This window comes from Prionailurus viverrinus, chromosome F1 (assembly GCF_022837055.1).
Source record: "Prionailurus viverrinus isolate Anna chromosome F1, UM_Priviv_1.0, whole genome shotgun sequence".
Lineage (NCBI taxonomy): Eukaryota > Metazoa > Chordata > Mammalia > Carnivora > Felidae > Prionailurus > Prionailurus viverrinus.
In genome coordinates, this window is record NC_062577.1 from 63,138,041 (window position 1) to 63,161,269 (window position 23,229).

The 23,229-nt window shown below is 53.2% G+C and overlaps 1 protein-coding gene and 1 long non-coding RNA gene across 3 annotated transcripts in view; one reads left to right on the top strand and one right to left on the bottom strand.

Moving 5' to 3' along the window:
• CADM3 (cell adhesion molecule 3) overlaps positions 1-17,647 on the bottom strand; it is a 29,249-nt gene extending 11,602 nt beyond the window's left edge. For both annotated transcript variants that reach the window (XM_047840566.1, XM_047840565.1), the window contains exon 1: positions 17,428-17,647. In XM_047840566.1, coding sequence (XP_047696522.1) covers positions 17,428-17,509 — 82 coding nt within the window. In that variant the 5' untranslated portion in view covers positions 17,510-17,647. The remainder of the gene's footprint in view (positions 1-17,427) is intronic.
• On the top strand, positions 1,090-11,398 carry LOC125155331 (uncharacterized). Its single transcript, XR_007148147.1, has 3 exons — positions 1,090-1,430; positions 10,408-10,463; positions 10,874-11,398. It is a non-coding gene; the product is annotated as an uncharacterized LOC125155331 (long non-coding RNA).
• Positions 17,648-23,229: the final 5,582 nt, after the last annotated feature.

The following is a 23,229-nucleotide window of genomic DNA, read 5'->3' on the forward strand; positions in this document are numbered from 1 at the left end:
GGCCCCTCTGGAAAGCGGGGCTCTCCCGGGATCCCTTCTGAGGAAGCGAGTGAGGTCTTCCTCCGGGAGGCGGGGGATTTGCAAGGAGGGTGCTAAGTGTCACCAGTCAGCCATATAATGTCAGAGCCCAAGGAGATCTGAAAGATCCTCTGGTCCGGCTCTCCCACTCTGCAGGTGAGGACAATGGAGCCTACAGCGGTGAAAAGTCACTCGGTGAGGGCCATGCCAGCAAATGAAAGACTGTTCATTCCTTAGCCAGGATTCTTTCTGCTACACCACAACGGCAGGTTTAATAATCAGGAAATACTTTCACTCTTCATCCTTTTAATAAACCTGTGAAACACACCCGCTGGTCTTATCATTCCTGTAATGCAGCGCGGACGCAGAATGCAGTGATTTGCCCAAGGTCACACGAGCCGAAGGACACAGACTGGAAGTGAAACGCCGGATCCCAAGCCCAGAGCTCTGTTACTTTCCAGCTGAGGCCCCGCCCAGTGCGGACGGGGCCGCGCGGGGCTGCAGGCCGCCACCTGCTGTATCAGGTGCGCCGCTCGCGGTGTTCCTCCTGCCCCGCCCCCTGCCCGCTGGGTCTCCCGGACCCTGCTCCCTGCCCGCCCCGGCACAAACCCCAGGGCCCGAGTCACCGCCTCTCTTCCCGGCCGGCGGCCCCTGGACCCGCCGCACGAGCGCTGCACAGAGCCCGCGGGGCCTGCGTCCCCGGCGCCGCCTGAAGAGGCGGAGGGACAAAGGAACCCGCCACGCGAACCGGCCCGAGTCTCCCGCCACAAGCCACAAGCAGCCAATCAGGGACGCAAAGCGCGGTGACGTCATCGGCTGCCGAGCAGAGTCGGGAGCGGCGGCGCGTCCCGGGCCGGGAGTCGCGGGAACTTCTCGGGCGGCGCGGGCGCCCGGCCACCAGACGGGGCACCGCAGCCCGGGGATGCGGGACGGGGGTGGGGGCCCAGCCCGAGAAAGAGGCCTGAAGAGAGGGGACGGGACGAGGTGGGGAACTGCGAGGTCCGAAGGAAAGGGGAGAAGGGACTGGGGCGGAGGAGGAGGAGGGGAGGAGGGGAGGGGAGGGGAGGGAAGGGGAGGCTAGGGCGAGAAACTGGGCTAGGACCCCTAGAGAGAGAGCTTCAGAGGGTCACCACCGGCCTCCCCGGACCCCACACACATCCTCCAGGAGATTTGAGAAAAGACTCTCCTCCAGCAGGAGAAGGGTTCAGGATTGGGAGGGGGGAGTACAGAAGACAGGAAACCTGGGACCCTTAGCGAGAAGCAGGCAGCAAAGGGGGCGCGCAAAGTGCTGGTGAAGAGAGGCTAGAAGGCTGAGGGTGTCCGAAGGAGAGGTGGCCGCTCAGGGGCCCTGAGAAGCAGCAGCGACTCCGCCGCCTTGCGTGGACATCGGGGCTGCAGGCACCCTGACGCTGGTGAGTGTTTCCTCTTTATTTTCCAGGTGGCGTGTTTGTGGGCGCTTGGACACACGGTGGAGAGCCAGACTGGTTGCACTAAAGCTTGGGATGGTGGAATGGATTGGGAGAAGCCGGGGAGGGCTCAGTGCTCAGCCCCCCAGGACCGGTTCTCTGGGCACAAAGGAAGCGCTAGCCAGGCCTCTGCGCACGTGAACGGGGGCGGGGGGGGGGGGGGCGCATAGCCATCTCCTACTTTGGCACAGGACCTTCAGTCTGCAGGATGGGTCTTCAGCCCCGAGTTCATTTAATGTCAAAACAACCCTGAGGCCCAGGCAACTCGACAGAATCGCTTTGTAGAGAGGAAGTCTTGAGGGATCCAGGGACTGGACCAGCACACCCCGCAAGAATGCCCTGTCTCCCTTGGGGCTCTCAAAGCCTTTTCAACAGCTCTCTTTTCTTCGTGTGGCATTTCCACCCATTGTACTGCCGTCACTTGTTTACCTATCAGGCTAAAGCTGGTCTAAACTTCCAGCTGGTTAACAGCTGGGGCCCGACCCACCGACCTATTCACCTTTGTGTCTTCAGCCCTTAGTGACCTTAGGCCTCTCGGCGCCTTCGATGGGCTCTGGTCTGGTGGCGGCTCATCTGTCACTCCTGGGGCTGTGCTCTGCTGTTCTCCCTCAGGCAGAGGAGGGGCTGCCCACAGTGTGGACTCAGTCCCCACTCCGCATTCCTTCTTTCGTCTGTCCTCTCCGGCTGCCTTCTCCTCAGTTGCTTTTCTCCCTGCATATCTTCTTCTCATCTCTCCCCTCCCCCTCCATTTTGCCGGCATCTTCTCCCCTGAATAGGATGAACACCTGAAGTGGTCAGGTGGGGCATTCAGACCAGACTCCATTGTTCAGGTGAGGGGACTGATCACTAAAAGGAATAGTCTCCGATAAATGGCATCTGTCGTCCAGATGTCTGTGGAATTCACTCCAGTCTGGTTTGTAGCGTGTTTTAAGAACTTGATGAAGAGAGAGCTGTTTTAGGTGTTTTTTCTCTTTTCTTTTTTCTTTTCTTTTCTTTTCTTTTCTTCTCTTTTCTTTTCCTGCTGGGATGATATTTCTCCCTCTAATTCTGAAAGGGACTTATGATCTCACGTCTCCTCTTGAAACCTATCGGGTGGTATGCCTGAAAGTTTTCTCACTGGGTTTATAACATTGTACGCCTGTAATGATAAATTCTGAATGGCCACTCTCCTGGCAGCGGACGAGCGATTGCAATGCGATTAACAGAAACATGGGTAACTAGCAGAAGTTATGACCTGGGCTGCGAAAGTCTTGGGCCTCTGGGTTCAGATTGTGCCGGCCATTTATGACATCAGCATAAATTCCTCCACTGGACTCCCGACTGGAAGGGAGAACTCTGGAGCGCTCTGAAAGGGTGGCATGGCCTTTGCGGTGGAATTTGCGAACGTTCTGCTCAGGCAGGGTCATTGGAAGGAAATGCAGACACTGGACCACAGAGCCACCAGTGAGGGGCGCCCAGGCTCCTCGCAGGGAAAAGCAGTGAGGAGAATTCCAGCCAAATGCGCCTTATTGTTTTCCTGCTTACAAGCCTTCCCGTTGTCTGCAGGTCACATCCAGATGTGTTAGCCTGGCCTTCAAGATCCTGGACAGTCTGATGTGACCATGCCCTTCAGCTTTGTCTTTCCTTTACCCCACCCGTATCCCAGACATGATGCCATTCTGAGGTCTTTCTAGAAACCCTTGGCTTTCCTGCCTACATTCCTTTCCTGCCATAGCCCTGCTGATAATGCTCCCCACCCTTCCTTGCGTTAAGCTCTTCCCGTGCTTAAAACCTACTCTGTGTGGCACCTCCTTTGAGCAGTCTTCCCTGATTGTCCCAGATGGAAAAACTTTCTGGTTCCTCTGACTTACAACACTTTATGTACTCGTCTTAAATTATGCGTCACTCTGTGTTGTGCTCCAAGTTTGGCTTCCCTCTTAAGCGATAAAGATTCTGCAGGTAGGGTTGACATCCGTTCGTCTCTGCGTTCAGTACTGGCCCTAAGGCAGCATGCTGCACATTGAAAGTACTTAATAAATACATCGTTAATAAATGAATCAGAGGTGATTGGCATCTTCTATTGTAAGAACTAGGCTCAACATCTGCCAGTGGAGAGGAAACAGCAAAACCAAACAGGATAGGAAGAAACAGGACAAGGAAGAGGGTGGATCATCCAGAGGCTGAAGCCCTAGAAAACTTTAATGTTGTGCTCTGGTGCGAATCGATATTTACTGATCACCTTGTGTGTTTCAAGATCCAAGTTAGGGCTCTATATTCATTATCCAGAACAACCCTTTTAACAGGTGTTATTATGCATATGTGAAGGATGAGTTGACTAAGACTCAGAAAAGTTCAGTAACTCGTCCATATGATGGAGCCGGAGAGCATGGGGATGGGATGGCTGTGCACCTTAGACCCCTCCGACTGCAAAGCCCAGACTCTCTGCACAGCTTGGCTGCACCACCGCCCTCTGCAGAAGCGTGCATTTCGCGTGTGTGGTCCTGGTGGTGCAGGAGTTATGGGGTCAAGGTTCCTTTCTGCCATCGCTGGCCGGGGGCGGGTCACCGAAACAGTATTCACACTGCTCGCCTGCAGTCGAGCAGAGTAAGTGTAGCAAGATGGGCACAGACGCTTGTGTGGTGATAGGATGATTTGTGCCCACTGAATGTCGTTGTTAATTGGGTTTCTTCCATGTGTCTTCATCTATACCTCTGGGGGATCCTTCATTCACCCCTAAGAGCCTTACAACGGGGGACTTCTCAGTTAACCCAGCAGCAGATGTGTTTAGTTAAAGCTAACAGAATCCCCTCACGTTTTCCTAGCAGTCTGATGTCTGGGCTGAAGACAAAAAGAGTGTCTTGTTTGCCCTCAGTTGCCTTGGGGGTTCCTTAATTCTTGGTTTATTTACCCAAGCGTTCCAGTATCTTTAGGACTCGTAGTATTTTAAAGGACAAAGTAGCCCTTTCATTCCCCCCCCTCCATGTCCTTCTGATTGATTGTTCCCATTAAGAGCCGCCGAGGTGGCTGTTGGAGACTTAGTGACATGCCCTTGAAAACACCCGTGACTCGTGTTGTCTCATAGCACATGCCTCGCACATAGTAAGTGCTCAAGAAATATTTGTCGAATAAATAGACGAGTGGCACGAATGAATGAAAATGTAGCGTGTCTCCACTCCAAGCGATGCTGGGAGGGAAGTCTTTGAAAAGGTGCCAGCGTATCTACCCCCTGATTGCTTGGTTCATGTCTCCCCTGCACGTCTGCTGTGGGAACCTACGGTGCATTGCCCTTTGGCCTGTGACACGGTCACAGGTGCACGTGCAGCGTGCTGGGACAGGGACAGAGCTCTCTCGTGTGACCGCTGCTGGCCTTGCTGGTGCCTGGGTCCAGAGCTCCACTTCCCTGATGAGAGAAAGCCAGCTCCCCGAGTAGGAGTTGATGATGGTGATGGTGATGATGATGGTGATGGTGACTCAGCATTTCTGTAACTCCAGAGTTAAAAATACTCTGCGTCCCAGCCTACTTGTTATTCCTCACGACTACCATGACAGGTGGGTGGAGGAGTGTTATCTCCAAGGGAAAAACACGCTGGGGGCTGTGGCCCAAAATACTGAGGGGACCCACTTTTAGGATCGTTTTCCTACACCCTTCGCTGCCCCCCACCGCCCCCCCCCCTCCCCCCGGGCCGGGTGATCTTGCCCTGATTCGTCCCTGACCTGTGCTACGTGGTGAATCCCTGTGTACATTTGGTTCACACACAGAAGAGAACGGGCGTGGCGAAATCATGGAACTCGGCCCCTGGAGCTTTTCTCTTTGCCCAGAGCCACGTTTTCCTTCACTGTGAGCGTCTGATTCTGCACTGGGAGGACGGTGGGCCAATCCCGGCGGAGCCCTGACTTAGGTGCTCACTCCAAGATCTGGGGAGCGTCACTTTAGAACACGAGACCCTGATCAGATGAGGAACTCTTTTCGTTCTTAACTTTTACTCGACTCGCAAGTTCCTCTTGCGGCTGCTGGGGATTCTGCTCTCTCGCTTCTGCCTTCCATCCCTTTCTAACTGTCCTGCCCCGAGGGTGCCCCGAGCGTGCCACGGCGCAGTCGGGCAGAAGCTGGGGCCGCAAGCGGTGGGAGTTACTCTGTCAATTGGGACCGTCTGTCTTTCCAGGTGTATTTCCTGCTCGTCCTGTTGCTCCTTGGGGAGGGGCCTCTGGCCCCTCACAGGCTGCAGGATCTCCTGAGGGGTGCCCCAGCTCAGCTCACATGTGCTGGAGCTCAGGCTTGCTTCAGAGCTTCAGAGCTCGGCCCCGCTGCAGCGACCTGCAGCCTCCCTCACCTAGGCCTTCCCTCCTCCACCCTCTCTCTGGCTGGGCCCCTGGGACCTCTCTCCTTGTTGCCTCCCTCCGTTTCTGTTGCTGTCTGGCTTTTCCTCCTGGAGCCTTGTTTATCTCCGTTCCCTCTGGCTCCCGGCAGCCTCCCGGGCCTGGAAGGCACTATTCTCTCAGCTTTGCTTTACTGTCCCGGGAGGCATGCGGGATCTGTGTGAAAATAGATGGTAACTAGAGGTGGGGAACAGAGCCTTCACTAGAAGTGGGGCCTGTCGGGCTGATTTGCCCCGTGGCTTGGTGAAGCGTGGCCAGGAGGTTCAGACATACAGAACCAGGAGTCCTGCACTATTAGATAATCCAAGAGATTGGGGTTTGGAAGGGGCTGATCCAGGCTCCAGTAGGTTTATTGCTGAATGTTGGCAGATAGATGCCTTTCGGTTCATTCCTAACCAGGTCGTTGAAAATGAAAGGCTTTTGTTTCCTGGGCTTGGAATGGTGTGTGGCTAAGCTTTTCCAGGCTGAATGAGGAGGAGGGAATCTTTGGGTTAGTTGGCTAGCTGGCCTGCGGTGGGCGTAAGGGTGGGGTTAAAACAAAAAGCTTATCTGTGTGTTAACCCTCTTTTCACTAAAACCAAAAAAGCCCCCCAAAAGAAACAAAAACAAACAAACAAACAAACAAACAAAACCCCACCCCAGACAAATTTAGTTATTCCAAATGTTTTGCTGTATCCAAATGTTAGAAAAAAAGTAGCGAGCTTCGATATGTCATGAATAAATATATTTTGTCTATTTCCGAAAACCCAGCCATCAATTTGCATGTCTGGTCATTTTCTACTGACCCCTAATGGTCAGAGGTGGGTAATCCTAAGATCTTTTTGATTCCATCAGACGGAGGACGGAACTGATATCCTTTCTGATTCCCTACTGCCACACTTCAGTTATTCCTCTCCTCCTTCCGTTATGCCTAATTTTCCCCCAAATATTTCCCCTCTATCATTCTTAGAAGCATAGACTTTTACAGCCGATAAGAATGCGAGGTAGCATCCAGGGCAAATCTCATTTTTTAAATGTCTATTTATTTTTGAGAGAGAGAGAGAGAGAGAGAGAGAGAGAAAGCAAGGGAGGGGCAAAGAGAAGGAGACAGAAGATCCCAAGAGAGCTCTACACTGACAGCAGAGAGCCCGATGTGGGGCTCGAACCCACGAACTGTGAGATCATGATCTGAGCTGAAGTCAGATACTTAACTGACTGAGCCACCCAGGTGCCCCACAAATCTCAGTTTAAAGAAGAAAAATCAGGGACACTTCAATGGGTTGAGCGTCTGACTCTTGATTTCGGCTCAGGTCATGATCTCACGGTATGTGAGACCCAGCCCCACGTTGAAATCTGCCCTGACAGCGGGAGCCTGCTTGGGATTCGTTCTCTCTGTCCTCCTCTCTCTGCTCTTCCCCCACCCTCTCTCTCTCAAAATAAATAAATAAACTTAAAAAAAAAATAAAGAAGGAAAACCACGGCTCAGAGAGGTTAGGGAACTCGTGCAAGGTCACACAGGCAGTGTCTGGGAGCCGTGGTTAGAAGCCCATCTCCCGTGGTTCCTGTCATTTGATAGCAGCCTTGTGGGACAATGAATTCAGAGGTTAAGTTATCAGCTTGTATGATTTTACTTTCCGTGACATGAACCCCCCCCCCTGCTCCCCAGGGCTCTGTGTATTGCAGTGAGGCCCCCCAGGACCTCAGACCTCAAGGGAGGGAAATGCTCCTAAGTGCCAGGCAGGTTAGAGGCGGAGTGAGGTGGGTGGGGGCTCCTGCAGCTGTGAAGAAGGGCGTCTTCACAGACTCAGGGCCTGACTGGCCGCTTCCGGCTCTCACGAAAGAGGACAGCAAGGGGCAGAAGGCACTGCCATGCCCGGAGCTCTTAAAAAGGCTGACTGAGGACAGGCTGTGTGCGCATGCGTGTGCTGGCATCTGGTGGGGCCGGCTGCGGGATGCTGAGCTGACCGTGAGGAGGGAACCGGCTCCAAGAGAGGAGAAAGCAGAGGAGCGTGTCCTATTCTGGAGCTGAGGAGAGAGAATAATCTGGAGGCAGAAGTGGGCTTGTGGTAGGCTGAGGGGGCCCCTCAGAGGCTTAGTTAAGATTCCAAGGAGCGGAGACTGAGAAGTGGGTGGCAGAGAAGGAGGTGGGGACAGCTGTTGCTTTGATTTGCTATTGAGTCAGTGTTCTCGGTGCATTAGCACTGGGAGGGAGCCCTGGGCTGGCCCCCAACCAAAACAAGCCCCTCTGTAGCCAATACTGTGTTGTAGCAAGAACTGCAGTTGGGAGACAGAGAGGAAGGGGATCTGATCCCCAAAGAGCCCCTTCCCAGCCTTAGCTCTTGTCCTTCCAGGACTAGGCTGTGTTCTCTGGACAAGCGTCTAGTGTTCTGCACTAAGAGGCTGGGAGGGGATGGGGCAGAGCAAAGAGGATGTCTCAGTAAGAGCTTGGGGGAGAGTGGCTGGGGTCTGTGCAGCTCGGAAGGCGGGGCATGACATCATCCCCGTGGGTGGTAGCTCTGAACTGTTTTTCGGAGCGCCCTTTGACCCCACCTCCTCATTCCCGCGCACACACACAGACATCAGGACAGGTGCGACCCGGGGTCTGCATGCTGATGCAGCAGTCAGGAAGCCGGGCTTGGTCTGAACTCTTACACGTCCCCCTGAACCAAGCGCAGACACTTCACGCTCCTTCCCTAAATTTACCTTGCTGGCGTAGAACTGGGAAGCATTCTCCCATCTTAGAAAATGCTTGGGAAAGGAAATGTAACAGAGGCAGTGTGGGGTACGTGAAGGCAGAATTCTGTCTAGCTCATGGGAAAATAGGTTTACGGGAAGGTAAGGGGCTTTCCCGTAAACTGGGAAGGGGCAAAGTAGGGCAGGGGCGTGGGGGAGAAACAGAGTGGGCGCCCTGGGGAGGAGAGACCGCAGTCCCGGCCGCAGACCCTCCGTGCCTGCTCAAGGGCGTGGATGGACCCCCTTTCTCAACAGGCTCAACTTACTTATCTGCTTTGCTCGTTATGTCCTACTTTAGATATTTCAGGCTGATGGCTTGGTGTGTGTGGGGGGGAAGAATGCTGTGAAAAAGTTTAATTTGTGAGAAGTCAGGCAAGAAAGGATTCATCTCTGCTGGTTCTGGTTTTACGGACCTGTTTTTACCATTTCCTTTCACTGGGTGATCAGAGTCGAGGTGTGGATGGCAGGTTCAGGGCAGCGGTGAGGAGCGTGACATAAAGAAAACCGTGCTCTGCGCCACACGCCTACACCGCTCCAGCCCCCTCCCTCATCCTAACAGATTTAGTCTCTTCCCTTTCCCGTTTCTCACCTAAAAAATGTATTTTCCAGAGGGTGGCACATTGTCCGATTAGCCTTACTTTGTGCCTTCCTGGGGGATTCTAACGCTTCTGTGAAACAGACACTTTCTTCCGAGTCTGCAGACCTCACAGTCCCCAGAATGGGGACCCACCGATCTCCTGTTCTTTTCTTAAGCCTTCGCTGAGTATCTTCTCTCTGATGAGGGTATGTACTCAACTTTGTTCTCCAAAATGCGTACACATCCCGACCTACTTATACCCTCTTTCTCATTCAGCCTGTGCCCCTCAACACACATGACAGGCTACAGCTTTCACTATTCATATCTGTTTTTATTTTTTTTTTCTGACACAAATACACAGCCTTTCTTATGACCCAGATACAGAGCCCTTTTCACAAGCCCATTATTAGTCAGAACCCCTGACTTCCAGAAAACCATATGGCTTAAACTCAGAGATTCTCCCCAAAGCAGAATTCAAGCTCCCTCTTCTGCTCAGACTCCCCAGGAGAGGGACAGAATCCTTTTCTCCCCAGGGCTGAGGCTCAGGCCATCTGTCACTGACACTGGACTCCAGGGCTTGGAAACCAGAAGAGAGTTGGCATGAAGCAGCCGTGGAGGATAAATGAGAATATGTGAGGCCCAGGGGCTTAGTGGTGGTGGTTTTTATATTTGTTTGAGATGATAGGATAGGGATGAGAGGAGAAAACATATCCTACATCTTTGGAAAGATTTCACCATCTTGAGGAATTAGAGTAAGAGTTAGTAAGAATGAGTACAATTGTCCTGTCATTTTTGCATTTGCCGAAGGACAGATGATTAGAAGCAGATGGCCAAACTGGCCCATCGTTTCATAATAACTGGAGAACTTGGCCCTGGGCTCTTCAGAGGTTGATCTGGGCCGTGCTAAGTCTCGGGTTACTTGTCACCGATGTATTTATTAGAGTCTTGCTGGGTTTCTAAGAAGTCTCAGGTATTTAAGTCAGAGACTCAAGAAACCTGTTCACCCTCTGGAGCTTTTGTACCCTGTCTGAGGGCTTGGCTGGAATTCTAGAGTCAGGATTGGAAGCAAAGAATCTGGGCAACAGAAGAAGACAAATAAATGTAGGAAGCTAGGATCTGCATATTCCCAAGGAAATCTGGCATGGGAAATACTCGTTCTCCAGCCTGCCTTGCTAATATCCGGGATTACCTGAAGGAAGTACAGAGCTAGGTAGTGGTTAGCTTGGAGATGAATGGCTGAGATAGCAGCCTTCATTTCTTTTTCTTTTTTTTCCCTAGGGCAAGGTGATGCTTCTGACCCTTCTGACCCTGAACTGGAAGTAGATGAGCCAAAGGTGCTTATAATTAGCAATCAATACACAATTAGTGCAGGTCTAGCTGGGGTAAGGGAAAATAAACCCTTAGAGAAGACTACATTTTAGTTCCTTGTATTATTTAGCTTCTTATCATTCTCCTGGAGATCTCCAGGAGACAGAGAGATGAGAGGGTTAAGGAACCCCAGAGGTAAGAGCTCACGTAGAAGAATGATACGCATTTTGAAAAAAAATGTTGGAAGACCTGCGTTAGAATCCTTTCTGAAACACGTCTGCTGTTCATGAGAACAGGGGGCTCAGGGAGAAGAGTAGATAGGAGATACTCCAGCTGTTACTGTAACCCAAAGTCTGTCTTCCTGAAGGCTCGCTCATGGAGATAAATCACTTCCATTACCTGTCCTTGAGGAATGAAGTTTCTCCTTGTTTCACAGGAGGAAATGGAAGAAGGGCCCTGGAGATTCATCTTGGAAGCCTGCCCCCCAACTGGATTCTGCTGGAGGTCATTCACAAGTGTTAACTCTTATATGAACTATGACTAAGAAATTGATACGGGGAAATCAGCATTTAGGGGAAGATCAGCGTGTGTAGTTCTGATGTTATGGGAGGAACAGGCTATCTAGTCTCAGACTGGCAGGGGCTGAGCATTCTCGGCTCCTTGCCGCATTTGACGTCATCGGCTTATTGGCAGATACCCCGAAAGAGTAGCAGAGTCCAGTTTAAAGATGCGCTTCCTGAGATTCGGCCAAGGACTTGGGCTCTGGGATAGGATGGTTGTATTTAAAGCCATTTAGTTCTGTACAAGATGGTTGTAAAGATGGGGGGGGGCGTGAGTCAGGGTTCTCATATTTGTTTCCGATGCGTCTCATATATTAAATTCCTCTGTTATCTACTCGGATAACCCATGAGTGTGTATTATCTTTATATTTACTGCTAAGGTTGAAGGAAAAGAGAAAATTCGCACCATGAAAGGACAGTTTGTGTTGGTCATCAGGCTAAGAAGGGCGTACTTAACAAATTGAGTAGGGCTCATTTTGTATCCCACATTTATAGGGTATATGTGGTACACCAGATTATGAGCAATACCATCTCAATCTCAAGCATAACTATGTGTAGTTCTGTTTTTAATTTGTGACTCCATTTATGGCGGAACATCCAGTTCTTTGGAGGCCATCTGAGGTCACTGTAGGCCCTGGTCTCCTGAGCATTTCAAACAGCACATCTTCTCAACCTCAGTATTACTTGCTCGTTCTGTCCCCTTCCTACAGCTGTATAGATGGTTGTGAGGACCTTTCATATCTATATCTCAAGGCTTGTTCCCCTCTTTCTAGTCGAGCAGGTCAGGGATCATAGCCAGGTTCACGTGTGTGCTCCTGGTGTGGGAGGGAAGGAGCTGCACCTTAGAGAGTGGAGATCTTGACGGGTGGAGGGAGAGCAGGACCACGGAGAGCAGCAAGAAGGGCCTGGGGTGGCTTGTGGGGGGTTAGCACCACGGAGAGCTCAAAGCTCCAGTTTGTTCTGCAAAGAGCAGGGGAACAGGGATCATGGGTTAAGGCGCTAGCTCTCCAGGAGTCAAACTGAAAGAACAGACATCAGGACTACTGTTAGGATCATGCTATACCCATCATTTGCTCTAAAAGGCCTCCTTAAGTGCTTTGTTTGAACCTGTCACATATACACCCAAACTTATATAAACAGTCAAGACCGCCACGAGACTGAGTTTGTCAACATGCACCTTAGTTAATTACGACAATTACGTAGGTATTAGTGGCGGTGGAGGGGGTTTTCATTTGCTTTAACCAGTATCTCTTCTAATTAGGGAAATAGTGCCACAAAGTCTGTGTCTCCTCAGAGACACTAGGGCATGAGAAAATGAAAGTGCGCTTATCACCAGATGGGGTATGAAGTGTATCAAAGTCATCGTGCCTTGAAGCACCCACAATTGCTGTGAATAGTCCAGTCTTCATCGTGCATGGAAAAGAGGGGTGGATCAGTCCTCTTAAGAAGGCATTTGTCTTTGGGACATTAGTTGGGACATTTGGTCAGTCTCTTTACACTTAGAGGAATTTTGGTAAAGGGGCAAATCGTTCTCTCTTCAGTACTTGTTCCTTCAATGAAGAATATGTAGCTTTATTAAGCCTCTATTTTGCAAAAATCTCAACGGTTTCATGTGTTCAAGACTCTGGAAATCTTGGTTTCTCAGGGCTAGTTACAACAGGAGTGGGTTGGATTTTTACTTGGGTTATAGGAACCCTGAACATCAGCTGGTTCTGACTTTGTAAAGACTCATCACTACTGCTGATCCTAGAGGAGGAGGCTGGCCTTTGGCTCTGAGACTTATTCTTTTTTTTTTGCTTTACAGTTACATATGGAGTGTTTATTCTTAATTTGATGGAGTTTTTAGAGACCTGAATCTTTCTCTGATGGCTTGCCTCTCCAGGCTCTTTTTCTGATGGTCTGTTTCTCTTGATCGCTCATAAGCATTCCCATGGGGATTGCTATTGTCAGAGTTTATGGATAGACCTTTAGGACATGACTTCATCCAGGAAACAAAATGTTCCAGTACACGGGCCTATAGCCAATGGTGAATCAGGAAATGCTAAATTTTAACATGAGGGATGGAAGGCGAAGATACGATTACCCAAACTTTCTAACGCCCTGGGGATTTTTCACTCAGTAGTCAGTAAGGAGGTAGTCCAGGCCACCAGTTGCTTTCCTGGAGAATCTGGAACCCATGTTACTGTCCTTGGGTGACATTCTGTTACTCAGAAGCAGATGACAACACAGAGATTGTAGAGCCAGTGTGCAGTCCACTGGAGCAGGAAACAACAAAGAATGTGACTACTCACAGCCCCCCAGGGCTCTCTGGTGATGACTATGAAGATATTATTCCTAGCATATGACTTAAGGAAGGACAAGCAGCCTTTGGTCCCGTTCTGCATGTCATGTGGACTACAAGCAAGTTGTATGAGCAAAGAGTCCCCAAATCAAATCTAGGGATTTACAGAGCAATCACACAGCTACCCAGTCTGCTGTTTCAAAGTGACCAGAACACCAAAAAGATGCCATCTGTGAAATTTTATGGCTGCAGAACTGTGAGTCACTCTCCAAGTGAACAGGGAATATCTCCAACAAGGCATTCTTGAAATTAGACTTGGGTCTCCAGTCTTCCTCAGTTGGGAGAGGAAGGAGAGAGAGAGAGAGAGCGAGAGAGAGAGAGAGAGAGCGAGAGAGAGAGCGAGCCTGAGGCCAGCGAGCTGGCTCCCTTGCCGTCAGGTTAGAGCGAGCGGAGGACCCCAGGCTGGGTGTGGCAGAGCCCCAGGGCATAGGGATTTTAGGCAGTGTTGGTGGGGGGGGGGGCAGGGAGAAGGGTGAAAGGGCTACAGGTCTGTCTTCTGTCTTTCAGCAAGAGTAATTCTCCTTTGGTCTGTTTTACTTACGTGATGAAGGAATTTCACATCTTTAAAAATAAAAGTGAGAAAACCACTGTCCTGGAAGGAACCCCGGAAAACAGCAGTGCTGCTTGGCCCCAGAGAGAGCTCAGGCTCAGGGTAGAGTTCTGGGTGTGGCTCTGGGCAGCCAGTGAGTGAGCCACAGCTTGGGGCCCTGGTCAGACAGGAGTTAGCTAAGTTCTGCTGTACCGGGGTCTTTCTGAAGGCCTCAACTTCTCTGTGCCAGGAAGAGCACATCTGTCCTTCCCGAGGGCTGGAGTTGCAACCAGGAAGAGCATGGGAACAGAACAGTTACAGCTGCAAGAAGGAAGATGCAGGACGGTAGGGGCCTGCCAGGCAGACCCGTGGGCAGCTCTAGAGTGAGTGCCTGCTGGACTTCTTGGCACATTGGGCACGAGCTCTCCACTGGGCACCTGGCCAGGGGGCCGAAGAATGGATGGCAGTGGACGGAAGGTCATTGGAAAGGGAAAGATATTCATGTATGGGGCAGTGCGGGACAAGGTTGAATTGCTATGAGCTGAAGCAAAGCAGGCTGTCCACCCATCCGCTCTATGCTAGGTCAACTCACAGGGTGCTGGAAGTAAGTTGGCAAGGAAGAACCCAAGGAAGGCTGTGCACAGTGTTGAACATTGAGCTTACCAGAGCTCAGCACAGGACACATGAAGTTCACAGGTGTCGCATCCAGCAAACCTGGAATTGCCAGCCTCTACCAGTGCTAGTGGAGGAATGTGAGAAGGAAGGAGCAGGTGGGAAACCGAATGTCCAAAGTGGCCCTGGGCCTCTAGCCACAGCACGCACGGTCAGGTTCAGAGATCGTCTGCTGCCCTTCTGTAGCCTCTCAGTCCCCGTTCAGCTTTAGGAACCCTAAAAACCTGATGCTGTACCCTAGGGAGTTATATACCCCAGCCGCACATCAGGTCTGTTTTCTTTCTGCATGGAAGGAGCCACTCCACACACACCCTTGACTACTCAGACATTAGTGTATTAGGGTGTCTTGTCCTTAAACTTTCACACCGCATCTCCTTGTTCGGGGCAAACATTATCCGGGAAGCTATGTACTGCCTGGCTCCCTGCCAGGGGACCCAGGCCACATCAGGGGCACTGGGCACATCTTTGGCATGACCCTGGTCAGAATGGCCATCCAGACCACCATCCATGGGCATCAAATCTGTGCTCCCACCTCCCACATCAGAGCTTCTTAGGCCCTTCTTAGGTCTGGAAACTAAGAGGCGGAATTCATTTAGATAAAGATCGTGTGTGGCTGTGTGTCTTCCACACCAGTAAGTCCTGAGATGTTGCACACCAAACGGATGTCCATTATCGAGGCAGATAATGCTCTGCGAGGAAAATGAGGCTCGATTTGACTGTTCCTCGGGAACAGACCTCCCTCCCCACCCATCCCTGACTTCCCAACCTCTCCTCTGGAAATTCTCCATTCTAAAGTTAGTGCCTTCCCCTCTTCCCCCTCAAGCACTGCTAGGAAATGTTCATAAATACGAGGACAGAGGATTTCTCTTCCTCTCAACCTTACATCTGGGTGAGGGCTGGGCCCCCAAATCGAGGGCCAAGACGAAATCGTGTGGTTGGTGAAGAGAGACTTGGCTAGGATATAGATTTACTCTGTTCTCCAGTGTTTACATCCTAGAGCTGGAGTGCTCCCAGCTTTCTGGGGTGACTCCTTTCTGTTTAGGTCCCAGCCTGGGGCCGTCAGTCCCCACTGCCCAGCAGGTGCAGTTTGGGTCACACTGTCTATGGTGAACGCAGCTAGCGGGATGAAAAGGCGGGGGCTGCAGCTGGAAGTCAAGGCCTAGAAGAGGATCCTTCTTGGGGCACATACACCCGGCTGGCCCTTGGGACCACCCCCCCTCACCTCCTCAGCCAGTAGGGTCCTCAGGGTGGTCCTCTGGGGAAGGGGGATTCCGCCCAGGGGAGGGGCTGCTGTCTCAGTGGTGACTCCCTTCAGGGTGTTGATGGGTACCTGGTGGAAGGAGTCAGCCAGCCCTAGGGAATGGACCCCCAGGGTGCTCACGCCGGCTGGCCGAAGCTCCTTTATCATGACCCAGACAGGCCTGAGAGCGGAGGTCAGGGGAGACGGAGTGATTCCTCCAGCACCCAGGCTGCTCGCCTGTTTTCTTCAGATGAAATTCTTTACATCATCCTCCCCAGCTTCAACCCCTCCCCTCTCCACCCCCGCCCCGCCCTGGCCCTGTGCCCATCCCTGCTGGCCACTGGGTCCACAGCCCAGGAGCCGCCTCCCCTTTCTCCTCCCCTGCGGTTCTCTCTGTTTTTCGTTGGCATCTGGCCGGGCATAGCCACCACCCTCCCCCTCACTCTCCCCACATCCCTGTGCTCCGCAGAGGTCCCGTCCCCTCTCCCCCCTACCGCAGCCCAGCCCTCCTCTGACTGGTCTGAGGATGCATTCCGTTAGTCCCTCCACTGCCTGCCCTCCCACCTCCGGGGACCTGAGGCTGTGAGCCGTGGCTCCCTTCCTGGGCTCCCCACAAACTGTCCCCTGCCACCCCATGAACCGTCAGCTGTCTTTAAGAAAGCTGAGGGGGCCCCCACAGCGCTGACCTACATAGCCGGGTCCTGGGCGGGAGGGGCTCTTCCCCAAGTCCCCTCACCCTGGCCCCGCCTCCCTGCTCCCCCCACTCTCTCCCTTGTCTCTTACCCTTACAAACCCGAGCAGGCTGGAGTTCCCACCTGGGGCAAAGTGGGCCGGGCGAGCTACCCCACCCCAAATCTGGGAAGATCCGTGCTTAGCCCAGGACAGCCTTGGGTTTTCTGGGCATCCTCCTTCCCAAATATCTTGATGCTTCCTTTTGCCCAACCTTCCCCCACCTCCTCCGCTCCTGTCTGGGCTTCTTTTCCCAGCTGCTGCCACCGCTAGGGACACTGCCATCCTGGCTGCCCCCCCCCCCCCGCCCTGTGTTGTTGTTTTGCTCCAAGGAGAAGCCCCCCCCCTTCCTTGCCCACGCCCCCCTCGGCAGCCTCACCCAGGACCCTTCCCTGCCCACTCGGAGCTGCGCCGCGGGTGGGGGCGGGCGGGGGGGGCAGCGATGTTTGCATACAGCAGTTGGGGGGGGGGGCTGCACCGGCTCCCCAGCCCCTCCAGACATACACAAACCCCGACACACGCCCGGACCGAAACGGCGACAGATCTCACTCCGCCCCCAACACACACTGACACAGACATACACACAGATACTGACACACAAACGCACAGGCAGACACCAACACAGACGCGCACACCCAGACACACGCACACGGGCAGCGGCACGGCCAGACCCGGGGCGGCCGCGAGCCGCCCGGGCCCGGTGCACACGCACATCGCGAGGCGCACATCGCCAGGCGGACGGCAGGTGCACAGCGGCACGGATGCCCGGACGGACCCGCCCGGCTACAACGGCGGCGGCGGCGGCGGCGACCCGAACCCCCCGCTTCCAGACAAAGCCCACAGGCTGCCCCCCCCCGCCCCCGCCCCCGCCCCCGCCGCGATCGGAGCCCCCGCCCCGGCGCCCCCACCCCCAACTCACCGTCCTGGGAGAGGTTGGCCCCGCCGGGCGCCCCGCAGCTGGCGAGGAGCAGTAGCAGGGGCAGGGCGGAGGGGCCCCCCATGGCGCGTCCCGGCCGGCTCCCCGCTGCGCGCGCTGGCGAGCCTGGGTCCCCGGGGGCGGGGGGCTGGGCAGGCGGTGGGCGACGACGCTGGCCGACCGGGCGCCCCCGAGCCGCTTCGGAGCCCGGGGCCGAGGCGGGGACCGGGAGGGAGCCGGGCGCTGCTGCAGTCGCGGGGATTAAATAGGGCGCTCGGAGCGAACCATTCGGCTGGAGGTGGAGGGGGGGCGGCGGGGGGCTGGGCCGGTCGCGGGGGGGCCAAGCTGCCGCATTCCCCACTCCCCCCGCCTCCCGCACCCCCTCCGCGCCCTCGTGGTGCCTTCCACCTTCTCCCCCGGGAGCTCCGCCAGCCCGGCGCGGGTGGGGAGCCCGGGGAGGGAGCTGGCTCAGCAGTGGGACCCTGCGCGCGCCCCTCTTAGGCTTGGGGCGGAGGGAGGGGAGCCGGGCAGGGCCTTGGGCCAGCTGGCGAGAGCGGCCACTGCAGGCCCGGGCAAGGGCGTGCCCACCGGCCCGAGATCCTCCCGCCCCGCCCTCCCTCTTTTGGCGACCGGGGATCCCCTGTCAACAGCGTGCCCAGCGACATCTCCCTTTGGGTAGCCGGTTACCCTGACCGTTCTCCCAAACACACACGTCCCTAGTTCCTCTGACCCGAGAGCCCCTAGTCCTCTGTCCAGCAACAGTGTGCGGCCCCGGGGCAATTTCCCTTGAAAGGCTTCTTCCTGCAAACCTCCAGGCCACCAGTCCCTCAATCCCCTGTCCGGGAAGTGACTCCCCCTCTGACACCTGATTTCACTTCAGACTCTTGCCCAACCGAGCCATCTACAAAGCAACTGGGAGCGTCCCCCCTCCCCGCCCCGCTTCATCCTCTCTGTCCTCCCCTTCCTCCCAATATTTGTTCTTTTTTCTTAATCTTTCAGAGGACCGTGCCCTTCCTTCTCAAGTTTTAGTCAGTCAGGTTCCTGGGTGAATGGTCTGATCTGCAGACCCTCAGGAAGATGCCCCCTTCAGGAGCAATGCCTCAGTGGCTAGTGTGGCTCTTGTCCCTGAGGCCAATATATAGAATGGGTGAGAGAGGCAGGGGGTTCATGCTTGGTGAAGAGAGGCCCACGTCCCTGGGGTTGGCCGTATTCTTTGTGACCTGAGTGTCTCTGGAAGGGTCTTGGTGCATCTCAGACAGAGGCCCCTCGAAGTCAGCGTTGCTCAGCCTTAGCTTCGGGGATATTCCTAAATTTTAGACTCTCTGAATCAAAGAGTTTTAGATACATTAGGGTTCTGTAAAAATATTTGGTCCAACCCCTTCTTGTACAGGTGCAACAGAGGTCCAAGGTGGATTAACTACCTCCCAAGGCCATACTGCCAGTCGTCAGTAGAAAATACAGTGGTGGTTAGGTTAAGGGGCGATGGGATCTCTGAAGTGTCTTCTGGTCCCGTGAGACCATGAGTACATGTCTTCTAACTCCGATGTCAGTCCCTTTTCTGCACTGGTCACTGTGCCTCACCATGCTAATCCTTAATGTTTGGGTAATCTTTCCTCCTCTCAGATGGGCATTCCCAGCCCTCTGTGATGGACTTAGATGTCTGTCACCTAGTAATTCAAGGACAAGGATGTGGGAAGTGCTTTGTAACTGGTAAAGCTCCATATAAATGTTAGTCGATGATAGAGAGGCCAGTGCATATTCTCTGGGAAGATCCTTCAAGGTGGTCAGAACGCTGTCCCACTGTTTTTCTGTTTCTAGAATCTCTCTGTGATCTGGGGGAAGAGCTGTGCCTGCCTCTTGCATGTTTCCTGAGTTAGTTAGACTTACTTGCAGAAGTTTGGGGCTATCACGGGCTGTCTGACTTGCTTGCTTTCCTATTTCAGTGACTCCCTGACATCTTAAAAGCCTCTGTGAGATGACGACGGAGAGGAGTGGGGTTGAAGCCTGTGCAGACCAGAATGCAAGAGCGAGGAGAGGCCAGGAAGGGAGCCTGGTCTTTCAGATGGTGGTGGGGCCAGGTTGGCATGAGTTGAGTCGTACAGAGAGAAAGAAAGGAGTGGCTGTGCTTTCAGAGAGAATGGGGCTTCGGAGGGAAGGATCAGGCTCTCCTGGTTAAAGGGTCTTGATGGCTAAAGAGTATTATCTTTGCGGCTAGGAGAAGCCTTAGAGATAGATCATCTGGCTGGGCTTAAGAGAGGACAGGTTAGTGTCGCAGGAGTGACAGGGGACGGGCGCGGGATGGGGACGGCAGGATAGGGGATTAGTTCCCAAGCGCCTCCAACTAATCGTCTTTTCCATCTGGTTCTCCACCGCGATCCCCGATCCCCGTCTGCCTGTCCTCACTTAATTCTCTAACGGCTGTTGGTCTGGCCCCACCCTCTACCGTAACCGCGTGGGATGAAGACCAAGGGTAGGAAGAGAGCCGTTTTGGAGACGGTAGGAAGAGGTAGCGAATGAGAATGCAACCGTCTTTTCCCACTGGCTCCTTTCCCCTTTTCTGCATCATCGGTATCAGTGTGGCAGCGCTTTAGGCCCTGGGAATACGAAGCGGTCATTGGCTTTTGGAATCGTAGGATGCAAGAGTGTGAGAGTTGTAAGCGACCTTCCAGATTACCTACTTCATGCCCCTTGGTGAACGGATGAGGAAGGGAAGGCCCGGAGAAGTTTAGGGACTTCCTGCATTCACACAGCTGTGCAGAAAAGGGGCTACCCATGTTGGACAGAGGAGGCAGACAGGGCCCTCGGGGGCTGGAGGAACGAGGAGACTCATGGTCAGTCCTTCCGAGCGGTATACGAATTGAGGAGTTGTCCAGTCCCGTGCGTCTGAGCAGAAGGGTAGTTTCTCCTGCAGATGTGGATGTCTCCGTTGGGAACCACGCCTTGCCTGCAATCATTTTAATGTCCTTTGTGCAATGCACAGCCCCGCAGCTCACAGGCTCCCCTTCACTGGGAGCAGAGTTTCACAGAGCAAGACTGACCTACCAGGACGATCCCCGTCACGTAAAGAGGTAAAGTCGAAGCATCCATGCTGGACTGCGATCGTACGGTGACTTTCCACTCGGAGACGCCGTGACACACAACATGCACTTCTAAGAGACTCGCGCAAAGCGTGGAGTGGGTTGTCTGTGGGACTGAAGAGCTGGTCGCTACAGCGGACACCGGAGGGGAAGCAGGGAAGGAGGGTGGAGCGAAGGCGGGTTCTGGCTCCTCGATGCCCCCGTCCACTCAGCAACGGCCTGGGGAGCTGGGGGTGTGGAATGTGAGGCTGGACCCGCGCTGGGCTGGCCGCAGCTGCGTGGGCCCCAGACATTCCTTTCCCCACGCTGCTTGCTGCTCCTGCTCCTGCTATGGGACGGGAGGGGGCCTCAGCCGAGTGGGGTGGATACTAGGTACTCACCAAGAGGGGGCGACCGCACCTGTGGGAAGCCCCTCGGAAGACCGGGCCGGGCTCGGTTCTGCCCTGCGAATCCTTCTTGTCGTTATGACTTTTCCTTTTTCCGTAAACTCCACGTGGGTTTCCGCGTTGCTTTTCTTCTTAATTTTCCACCCAGCTAAACCAGTGCTCCTCATACTGTTTTCCGCTTCCATTATCCAGTTTTAATTAACCCCATCCTCCATAATAACCTCGGTGTACGTTTTCATTCTAACCTTAATTGAGTTCTAATTTCAATCCTAACCCTAATCTATTACAGACTCTAACTATTAATCCTAATACCAACCCCAAGTTAATTGTCAATTTGAAGCAGCATCTTTATTCTAACCTGTTAAGAGCCCAGCAGTGAGGACAGCAACACGCACCTAATAGTAATGGTCACAGGGGCCGTTCGAGAACCTGTCGTTTGCCACAGTTTGCACTGGGTCCTTTACACGCCCAGTAGCTGATCGAGGTTCTGGAAATACCCTCGTGTGGTTGGAATTATCAGCTGCCTCACACACATGAGGAGACAAAGGTATAACGAGATTATGTCGTTTGTTAACAATGGGTCCACATCCACTGTTTAAGGTCCTCTTGCCCTTAAAACCTGTGCTCATCGCCCTTTCTGGCAACGAATGCGTTCTGATCATCCCTTTCCTAAAATCCCGACTAAACAATCAGACTCGAATCACTTCCTTTTTAAGACTTTTTAAAAATGTTTATCTTTGAGAGACACGGAGTGCCAGTGGGGGAGGGGCAGAGAGAGGGGGACACGGAATCCGAAGCAGGCTCCAGGCTCCGAGCTGTCAGCACAGAGCCCCGTGCGGGGCTCAAACCCACGAACTGTGAGATCACGACCTGAGCCGAAGTCGGACACTTAACTGACTGAGCCACCTGGGCGCCTCTCAAATGACTTCTAAGATACTGCGTTTCTTGGATTATTAGTTGAGGTGGGTTTTTTTTTGTTTTGTTTTGTTTTGTTTTTTGTATTTAGTGATACAAAATGGAAACCAAATAAAGCAACAAGAAGTCCAAATCTCCCTGCCCAGAAACCCCACCAACACTTAAAACATTAGTGTATTTATAAAGTTAAAATAATCAAACTATAGAAAGAAACAAACTGAAAAGAAAAGCCTCCTTTTCCTTCCCAGACTTGCTGAATTCCACCCCACCCCCCAACCTCAGGCGGCGGGGACGTTGTTGGCATTGAATTTGTCCAGCAGCCCTGCCTCCCACAGCATATCAGAATAACAGACAAAGTCAAGGTCAATACCTACCCATGAAATCGCCCTGTGTATGCATATGACTTAGGCATGAGAATCACTAGACAATTTGAATTTATGATTAACAGCGACTGTTAAAAGGGCAACCATGCTCCAGGTGCTACACGAAGTTCTTTCTATTTAGTATTCCTTTTGGTGTTCCCAAACGTTCTGGGCAGCGTGCATTACCCTGAACGCACAAGTGCAGTCGTATCTGAGCCTCAGGTGGAGATAAAGCCTGGAGAAGCCAAGTGACTGGCCCAAGAGCACAGAGACTTGGCTGAGAGACCCGGGTTTCGGAACCTGGTTTGTCTTACTCCAGAGCCTCTGTGTTTAGCTCCTGGACTTAGCCCGGAGGCTTGTTTCAGAAGAGGTCATGCGAGCTCCCTCCCTGCAGGAAGGAGGAGGCATTGCTTGGTATTAAGAGACGAGGCCGACCCGAGAGACAGTAGGAGGACTCGGAAGGATCTGGGGGGAGGCAGCGCAAGGGGAGACAGAGCAGGACAACTGGCGCACAGAGGGGGACGAGTGCAAGGTGTGCATAATCGGGCTGGACAAGTAGGAGCCGAAACCGGGGACGGTTTCTGTGATAAATTCAGGCCAAAATAAAATCACGCCGTAAATGTGTGTGCCACTGTTGCTTCAGCGACGGGCTGATTGATGTATGTCAGAGACACAGTAGACACACAGAATCATCTGCAAACAAAAATACGTATTTTCGGTTACACGGGTATCTGCAGCTTCGGCAACAAATGTCTCAGCCTCCTTGTCCTTTTTTCTGTGCCCCAGCAATATTAAATGGCTTGTAATTTCCCAAACACGCTATGTCGTTTCAGGCCTCAGTGCCTTTGCACATACTATTTCCTATACCTGGATTGCCCATCTCATTCAGGGCTGGGGTTTATCTATCCAAACTTTGATTAGGTGCCACCACCTCTGTGAAGTTTCCTAGCCAGAGATAATCACTCCTTGCTAGGTGCTATCAGTATGTGCGATATAAACCACCACCTCCGCCCACCCCCCACCCCCCGTCCCGTCCCAACCCCCACTGTTACGTTGTGGGTTGCC